This window comes from Arachis ipaensis, chromosome B04 (genome assembly GCF_000816755.2).
Source record: "Arachis ipaensis cultivar K30076 chromosome B04, Araip1.1, whole genome shotgun sequence".
Taxonomy (NCBI): Eukaryota; Viridiplantae; Streptophyta; class Magnoliopsida; order Fabales; family Fabaceae; genus Arachis; species Arachis ipaensis.
The window spans coordinates 130,812,342-130,822,366 of record NC_029788.2 but is presented as its reverse complement, the minus strand read 5'-3'; the positions used below and the strand labels follow the sequence as shown (position 1 = coordinate 130,822,366).

The window sequence follows — 10,025 nt, the reverse complement described above, 5'->3', positions numbered from 1 at the left end:
TAATACTAATTTAGATTAGTTCAAGATTTGATTTACTATTTTCTCAATTAAATCAATTTGTCTAGCTTAATTTTAACAAAAATAACATAATTTAATCGATTATATGTGTTAAATTTTAATTATTAAAAAATATTTTTATAAAAAAACGTTTTCATGGTCTTTAATTTATCTGAGTGGCTCCCTAAGTGTTATGGCTAGATCCAAAATTTTGAAAGAGAGAAGATATTATTATTATTGTAGATTTGAAGTTTATTGATATATATTAACAAAATAAAATTATAAATGTGACCTGTGATGAGTGTGACTAAGCGAGTTGGATAGGGAATAAAGCTAAGAACCTTCATATTCAAAAATGATATGCATATATAAAATAATGCATGTGAAGCCTAAGCTGTCACCCAAATTTCACCACAAGAAGAACATAACATATATATACTATATCACTGACCATTTAACAGAAAAATAATCATGATAATTAATGGACCACACGATAGAGAGAATGTGACACATACTCCACACTCCATCCCTTTCACAATTGAAAATTGCTCTTAACTTTTCTATTTACGGCAAAGCAACCCCAAAATTTTCTCCACTGCAAGACAGTAAGAGAATCTCAATTCTCACCCATCATCAATCACATATACTATGCTGGGAGGATATTATTTGTTAGCGTAAAGAAGTGGAGAGAATTAATTGGAAAAAAAAAATAAAACATATTTTTTTTTAAAATACTATTTATACATCAAAATCAGCCATTAAAATCAGCTATTAATGTATTTTTGTATAAATATATGTATGATTTAATTTATTTTCAATGTGTATTTATATTTCAGTATGTATTTTATACCGGTGACTGACTTTAATAGCTAATTTTAATATATTTTAGTGTTTAAAAAGTGGAGTAGAATTGATTAATGTTGATTCAAATGTAAGATAAAAATAAAAAAATATTAGTTACGTAACATTTTTTAAATTAAAAGCTAAGTTACACGCACTCACTTTAATTTTCATTTAAATATCTAATTTTGAATAATGTGTATAAAATTAAGAAAATAATTAAGACTGAAGTACTAATTAAATTATCCGTTGGTAATAGTAATTTTCATTATTATTGATGAATTTTTGGGAAAAGATAATAATTTGTGCAAAAAAAATTATTAAAAGTAGACAATTAGTTAGTATAAAAAGAAATTAATTTGCAAACATTATATATTATTATTTGTTGAAAAAATGGCACAAATATTTAATTAACTATGCATTATTATATTACATAAATAATTATCCTTTATACTCACTTTTTAAAAAGTTATTTGAACAAACAAATTAAATCTGATTGAATGAGAGTGCCAAACTTTTTATATTTTAAGCATATAAAAATTAAACTCAACTTATAAGAGACTAGCTAATTCTAATTTTATCTAAACTAGTATATAGTTTAGATGTTTTTCAAATGAAAAACAAATTATGTCATCATCAATTACAATTATTTATTTATTTATTTATTTTATTTTATTTTAGCAACCTTTGAAGTGAATGAGAAAGATGCTATTTCTTCTTTGTTTTTCAGTGTCTCTCTGCCTATTCTTCCTCATCATCCAAGAAAAGCAACCACCTTGCCTTCTGCAAAGTTGTTCTTCATGTTTGCTCCAATCATTCTTTCCTCTTTGATGATGAACTGTTTCTTTTGTCTCCCATGTTTCTGTATCTTTCACTTCCACCTGCACATGCATTCATGCACACATCAATGTCATGCATGGTAGTGCATGTGATGCATATATATATGTTATTATGTGCTTATTCTCATAACCCATTTTTCTATCTTTTCAGAATATTGCTATATTAGGTAACATGAATCAACACTGGTCCATTATATTCATGTGTCATCTCTTGTTACAAGATATTCGTTTATGAATTATTTGCCATCAAAGTTACTGACCCACCAAAGGTTGAATATTTTTCCGAGTTCCAACATTCGGTAAACAATATTGTATTATTTATAAATTGGCATAAGATATTATAATCAAGATATGTTACTCTCAACAACTATAACGTAACGTTTGGTGGAGAGACAGAGACGGAAAGACTGAAACTGAGAGACAGAAATTGAAATAAATTTTAGTATTTTGTTTGGTGTAGAGTGGGAGACAGAAATTGAAACAATAATAAAACTCTAATTTAATTTGTACAAAGGATAAAATTAGAATTAATTAATTGAAATGAGAATATTTTAGATATAAAATGTTATTAAAGTTTCAGTTTTTATCTCTAAAAATTTTAGTCTTCTGCGTCCCTACTTTTTGGAAGTACTGAAATACTGACATTTTAGGGACAAAGACAAAAGTTTTAGTACCAATCTCTAAACCAACAAATATGATATTGAGTCTTAGTCTCCCCGTCTTGTCTCAGTACCTCAAAACAAACACTACCTAAAGTACGGACACTTTGTTGAGTTGAGTTGTCGTGTCCGTGTATCACACTTTGATGAGTTGATGTGTCCATGTATCAGTTACATTTCGGACACGACACTCATCCACATTTATCCGACACACATGTCTATATCCAACCGTCTCTTAATAAAAAATAAAAAATTATTCATCAGAGGACGCACCTAAATACTATCACGTGTCAATGTGTCTTATCTTATTCTTAACATGTATTCTTAAAATAAATTTAGAAATAATATATATTATTATTTATTAAAACAAACAAATATTTTAAATATTTTATATAATTAAAATAAGATATTAAAAAAATTAAAAATTAATTTATATTTTAATATCAATAAAATATAAAAATATCATTACTATTTTTTTTAAAAATACTTTATATTTTCTATATATATATAAATAATAATTTTTAATCTTTTTTAATAAATAGACACCACCTTTTACACACCATAGCATTCACCGTAATATGATTGTACTTTTAGTTACTGCACTAAAATAGTTTGAGAGCCACTATGCATTATCCTAAATTGAAGTACATTTTTCCATGGCAAATTTCTTCAATGGGATTATATTCTATGACCCTATTATTGCCATAATGCAAGAAAGTGTATGCTATATGATTTAGGCTCCTACCCTTGTAACTCTATACTAGTCCTTCACTCCTTTGTATTTTATCCCATGAAGGAATGTAGTTGCAAGAGTGAGTACACTGAGAATTTTGTTGAGTGTATAGCCTTTATAACAAAATTATGTACCTTGATTCCAGAATCTCTATTGGTTACATATGAGACAAAGAGAAAAGCTATATCTATATTGTTGCCATGTTTAAATCATTCAAGGGTCTGAACAAGTGGTGGGATTGAATTGTCATTTTTGGAATTTGCTTATCCAACTGTCTAACAATTCTATTAACATGTGATGGCCTTATCAGTTAAGGTGATATACATTTTAGTCTCTTAATCATAAACTTTGAATGTAAGTTTTAATGATGGGATTTTTTTAATTAAAGTATTGTATGTCCTTGAAAGATATTTTTCACAGTTTGAAAATAATCACTGATATAATTATCAGGTTAGGTTGCATACATTTCAATTTTGGATTGCAATTCTTTTCGAAACTCTGCGTTAACACATGATACTTGTGTATTGGACTGTCCTTAATTATAAATTATTTGAATTCTAATAATAGGAATTATAGTAAAGGAAGAAATCCTTGTCTAACTCATAAAAGAAGGTGAAAAAAGAAATTGAAGAAGGGAATAATTTGGTTTTTGCTTTGTGAGATGGCATTTTCAGTACCTGAAAATTGATTCCCAAAAACAAAGACAATTGCAACTGTATGTGTAGTAGAAAAGCAGGCTACTTGGGAGGGAAAGGCATGGAGGGACCAAAAAAAATAATAATAATAAAAAATATAAAAAAATGAGGGACATTAGCACATGAAACACTGAGGACCAAGATATCTATATCACTGTCCCACCATTGGAAGGTTATAATCTAATTATATGACAACCAGATTTGATTCTCTTATCTTGGGAAACTCACCCCCTTCCTCCTGCTTAGGCCTTAGGGTAGTTGCTCTTTCTTTTCTCTGTGTTTTTTTTTTTTTGAATAATTTTGAATGATTGATAATAATGATCCTGACTCATGTATCTGATTCTTTGGATACTTCCTCAGACAGGTTTTAAATTTGTCTTGCCAAAACAAAAGATAAAATTAAACAATTAAGTTTAACTACATTTGGAAATTAAATAGATTTTTTTTAATAATTTAATTTTTTTTGTATATTAATAGCTTAAACTATTTTTGTATAGATAATCAGTGAAATACCATAGTCTAATTAGTACCTTCATTGTTTAAAGTTTAAACAATAAAATACTCTTCACTAATGTCATTGCTAACTTAATGATCAAAGATAAAGGGAATCATAATCCTAAATTGTTTGAGCTGTTAATTGAAGTGTAATTAATGCAAAAAGAAATTCTGCTAAAACTTCATACCACATACACATACCTCTTCTTCAGATTTTGTTTTGGCATTTGAATTAGGTGAATCTGCAGCTCTATTTTTTGACCTTTCTATGATTGAAGGTGTTGAAGCAGGGCTAGGACTGCTTGAACTAAGATATTGAGGTGTGCTTTGAACACCAACATCTCTTGTCATTCCCTCTTTTTTCTTCTCTGCATAAAAAGATTAGATTCAGAGTTGAATTGTAAAGCAACTTCTTAAAAATAGGATACTAGGAGAATGCAAAAGAAAATTCATTCATGATTACTGAATAATTAGGCATTAGTTATTTGATTAGTCTATAAATAACAGCCTTAGCTATTGTAAACATTAGATGATTGTTGAATATTTGAATAGTGACCTGGAATGGGGTATTGAGGAGGAGCTGCTTCATCTTCTTCTATGAGACTAGATGGTTTGGCTTGAATATGTCTTGAAGAGGAATAAACTAGAGGAGCAGACATGGTGATTCTGTTTGTGAAACTTCTGAATGATCTTCCACTAAGAGTTTTTGCAGATAGACACTCCATTGGTACTTCTCCTGAGAGAGGGTTGCATATGTACTTTTCTGCTTCATTCCACTTTGAATTCAATGCAAACCCATCTGGGGATAAGCATTCCCAACTGTTATAGCTTGCTTTTGCTTGCAATGCTGCAATTAAACATATTCAAATTATTCAAAAGAAAAAAGAATAAAAATTCATAAGCATATGCATTATCATAATATGTTAATACCTTTAAGAGCAGTGGTGAATGAGTATGTTGAAGGGTCTATTTCATCTGCAACAAAAACATGGAGAATATATGTTTGTGAAACAAGAAATTTGAAATCATTATGAAAAAAAGAAAAGAAAAGAAAAGGAATATACCTTTTAAAGGGTATCCTGGTGAAGAAGCTGTGCTAGAAATGGTTATGTTTGATCTGAAAGACCTTGTGTCTTCTCTAAAGCTTCTCATGTATGATCCTGAATACCTTCTTGAGTTGGTGTTCTCTCTGCTGATGATTCTACCTTTCATTCCCCATTCTCTCAAATTGAACTCTGATTCATCATCTCTTCTCCTTGAAGTGCTAGCTTTATGTACTAAAGTCGCATTTAAATATATCGAAAGAAAAATAATATTGGAAACTATTACTTAGAATTTTCAGCAGAATATGATGAATATATGATCTTTGTTTTATTCTAAGTGTTCAATGAAGCCACTCCCACCATACTCAAACTTTGCATAGGTTTGAAAGTGGGTGGTGAAGGTGCAGACATGACTAAAAAGAAAAGAAAAAAAGTGAGTACTGAGGGAAGAAGCTTTTTGTCTTGTTAAGGTATAAGGTGGAATGTGGCTTTGGAATTAATACAAACACAAGGCATGCTAAATTCTGTGAAGAGTGTGTTTCTGTCTCTTGAAAAGTTTTGCTCTTTTGCTTTTTGAATCTCACAAGCTGCAAAAGACATGCAACAAGTGAACAAGTAATGCAATGAAAATTTATTATTTTTCACCCTTAAAAATTTTATTTATATGAATTTTTTTTGGCCTATGCATTAAATGCAGTGGACTGCCCCAGTAACTTTTCTTGTTCTTTGACCCCTAATATCCTAGGCCACTATATGAAGTTTTAATCTTCAAGTTTATCATGGGACACTCAAATATAAGTACAAGATTTTTATATGGTTTTTTGTTGAAGAAAGACAGAGAAATAATTGTGCACCTTTTTTTTCTTCTATCTCTAGTTCCATTAAATTTGGGTGATGTAATTCATGCCAAAAAAATCAAAAAATCATTCATTATATATATGATCTTTATCCTATCACAATCCATCCAGCACACAATCTATAACCTTATTCAAAGGAATCTTATTTCAAAGTAAGAAGTATCTATGACAAATTTATGAACTTTATAACATGCACTAATAAAACTTATTGTAACACATAAATTGCAGCTGGGAGAATTCTTTTGGTGGGGTCAAAATAATGAAACTCACTGTTTTGAATAGCATGGCCCAATCCTACTACTTTTATCTGCTTCTGTTCTGTATCTATGAAGTTTGGTCATTTTTGATGCAGCCAAATTGAGTGTTAGATTTATTACAAAAATCTACCAGCCACTTGAATTTAGGGAATTTTATATTTCATATCAGAAGTTAATTTCGTCACTTCTTTTCAACATGTTTATTGAAATAAATATATATAACAACTTAATTATTTATCTTAAGTAATATTTTGCATCATAGTCATAGATATATAAAATATACAATGACGTGTGCCTTATTAATATTATTCTTGTCTACATCAATATATATTATGGGGGTCTAGTATCCAAATATTTTAAAAGATCTGAATGTGATTAAGAAAAAAGTTTTTATATGCTATTATTGATTGATGGGTTATCTACTATATTAAATGTTGAATTGAAATTGCTTTTGGAGTAATAGATGTTTCAACTTCAATTTATTGTGAAAAATTGTTTCTTACAGCCTTAATTACTACACGAAATATATTATATATTCAGTAAATTTATTGAGGCCTACTATACATACAAGTCTTTTTGGCTTAGAAGTTATACAAGTTGGCCCAAGTCCAAAAAAAAAAAAACGCGCACGTTCATTATGCCGTACTCTTCTTCTTCTTCCTCAATCAAAACGCAAACTGTCAATATTCAAGCGACATTCGAAACAAACTATGATTATGAAGACACGTTCCAATTCCTCGCGAAGAGTAGAAGAAATCAAAAAGAAAAGATACAAATCTCCATAAAAAATCACCAGAAAAAATGAAGAAACATTATTCAAGGTACTGTTTTACTGTTCTTCTATATTTTTTTTCTAGATTGTCTCTGTCATGTGCCTCATCCTTAACCAGCAAAACATTAAAAGATTTCAAGAAGAAATATACTGTCTCTCCCGGGTGTATTTTTTAAATCCTTTGGGTGTATTTCTGTAACCGTTTGGGTGTATTTCTGTAATCCTTTCAGTAACCGTTTGGGTGTATTTCTGTAATTGTTTGGGTGTATTTATGTAATTATTTGGGTGTATTTCTGAAGTTCTATTATCTTCAAAACAATTTCAAAACTTGATTTCAAAAATCATGGAAAAAAAAACGAAGCAAGAAGGAGATCCAACAAATTTGGCAAGAAATTTGAAAAAAAAAACGAAATCTTTTGAAAGATGGAAGTTATATATTTACGCGTTAATTGATTTGAATTGATTTAAAAATCTATTAAAGAGGCACGTAACATAAACAACGCGTTTAATGGGTTTCGTTTTTTTCAGACTTATAAAGCTTGTAAGCGCAAAACACTTATATCCATACATTAATCCATATAATTAATGGTTACATTAGTCAAATGAATTTAATTAAAGTCATTACAAAATTACTGATCAAGCTATATATAATGCAGACACGTGGCATGTGTGACAAAATAATGTGTAGTAGTTAGAATGTCAGAGACATTTTTCAATAATGATTCATGGCTAAGATAAGAAAAACCTTCTTAATCAAAGAGAGCAGACATGAAGAAATCTGTACATTCTAACAGATTCCTTATTTTTGGTAAATAATAAAAAGAGCATTTAGTGATAATACCAAGCTAGCTTTAATGATGATGCTTCTTCGTGAAAGAGAAATCACATGAATCAGTGCATGGTTTATTATTCATTTTTACTCATTATTATTATTCCTTCTTTTTGTGAAACTTTGATGAGTTATATGTAGGCGTTAATTTATTAATAATGGAAACTAAAGCTTCTTAGTCAAAATGAATCATTATTGTACATGCAGGGTTTAATAACAACTAATTATGAACCTTCCTCATGAAAGCAGAGAGCAGACACAAAGGAAATAATAATAATAATAATGTCTATTAAAGTTTGGTTATTAGGTTAGGTTACATTGAACTTAAACGGAAATTGGGTATGACACTTTTTGATTTGTTATTCGTGTATTAAACAGAGAGGATCACATTGCTATAGTGTTACATAATTATTAATAATACTTGAGAGATAATAAAAAAATCAGTTTAAATAGTCTAATTTTATTTTATTTAATATTTAGTAATAGTTAGAATAATTGTATAATTTTAGATGTAATAAATATATAATTATGAATATTATATGTATAAAATAACACGCTGAAACGTGATGGTATTTAGGTGTGTCCAAGCATGTCCGGAAATTTTTTTTTTTATTTTTTATTAAGACACGGTTGGACACTGCAGACACGCGTGTCGGACGAGTGTCGGTGACGCGAGCACGATAACTCAGCGAAGTGTCCGTGCTTCATATATTAGTAATTATATATTGGTATATTTACTATTACGGTAATATTAAAGAGATAATATCTACTAAAATTATTTTATATAACATAATATTTTTAATTTTATACACATAATATTTATAATTATATATTTATTATATTTAAAATTGCACAATTATTTTAGCGATAATTAATAAATATTAAATAAAATTATTTAAGTCTGTTTGATGGGATGATTTTTTATTTTCTTTTAGAGTTCTGCTAGAGAGCCAATTAAACTGATTTTGGGGTTCACCAAGGATCGAACTCTTGATCTTTCGGATCTAGAGTTCTAATACCATGTCATGATACCACTCATACGGGTGAGCACGAGTCGGTTTGGTTCGGGTTCAAGGTGAAATTAGAACCGAACCGATCAAAATGTAATTGGTTCGATTTGGTTCGGATTTGTATTTTTTTGTGTATGTATCCGAATCAAACCAAACCGATTAAAAACGGATTGGTTCGGTTCGGGTAATTGGGTACCCGATGACTTTGAAATTCATAAAAAAACCAAATTTTATCTTAAAAATTCAACAAGTACAATAAACATATAACATCAATATAAATAATCTAAACATGTTAAACACCAAATACATTAAAAACTAAACTCATTAAAATCCAAACATATTAATAGTGAATAATCTCACTAAAAGCCACTAAAAACCATATATATTTTTTTATTTAGTTAATATATGATCGGGTTCACGAGTTGGTTCGGGTTCTGCACCTCCAGAACCGATACCCGAACCAATTATTAACAAAGGTCATTGGTTTGGTTCGAATTGGACCCGATTACCCGTTGGTTTCAGAACCAATTTAATTGGTTCGGTTCGGGTTCAGACAGGTAATCGGGTACCCGCTACCCGTGCTCACCCCTAACCACTCATCCCAAAAGCTTCAGCTAATGAAAAAAATAACACTAATAGTTATATCTTTAATACTCCCTAAACCTCTATTGTACACATTGTACAAATATTCTATTGGCTACTTATACTTTCCCTTCTTTTAAATATTATTGTTACTATTATATAGCAATGTTAGTTTTAACAAAAAGATGAATTGAAGCTTATGCTAAACTCTTATGATTTATTAACCCTAATGATGACTAATTAAAAGGCAAATTATATTGTTGTGGTTATTAGAAAAACAAATGATATGCATATATAATAAGATAATCACATTCCCTTGAAGTAATATTTAAAAAATATGTAGATACTATTAGATAATTTAATATATTTAATTAAATTTATTTTTATGTGAATACAATTTTATAGGAATAGTCACCA

General features: G+C 29.0%; 1 protein-coding gene across 1 annotated transcript; it reads right to left on the bottom strand.

The window, feature by feature from the left end:
• On the bottom strand, positions 1,333-9,704 carry LOC107637397. The gene is made up of 8 exons (XM_016340816.1): positions 9,701-9,704; positions 9,446-9,466; positions 5,886-5,888; positions 5,323-5,526; positions 5,189-5,233; positions 4,815-5,105; positions 4,460-4,626; positions 1,333-1,718 (listed from the first exon to the last, which is right to left on the bottom strand). The coding sequence occupies exons 1-8, from the start codon at positions 9,702-9,704 to the stop codon at positions 1,515-1,517; spliced, it is 939 nt and encodes a 312-aa protein (XP_016196302.1). The 3' UTR covers positions 1,333-1,514.

Excerpts from the sequence above, each read along its gene's own strand:
- LOC107637397 (XM_016340816.1), bottom strand. Across the intron at positions 5,106-5,188 it reads ATTCACCACTGCTCTTAAAG|CATTGCAAGCAAAAGCAAGC; the intron begins GTATTAACATAT and ends GTTTAATTGCAG. Across the intron at positions 1,719-4,459 it reads AAACAAAATCTGAAGAAGAG|GTGGAAGTGAAAGATACAGA; the intron begins GTATGTGTATGT and ends ATGCATGTGCAG.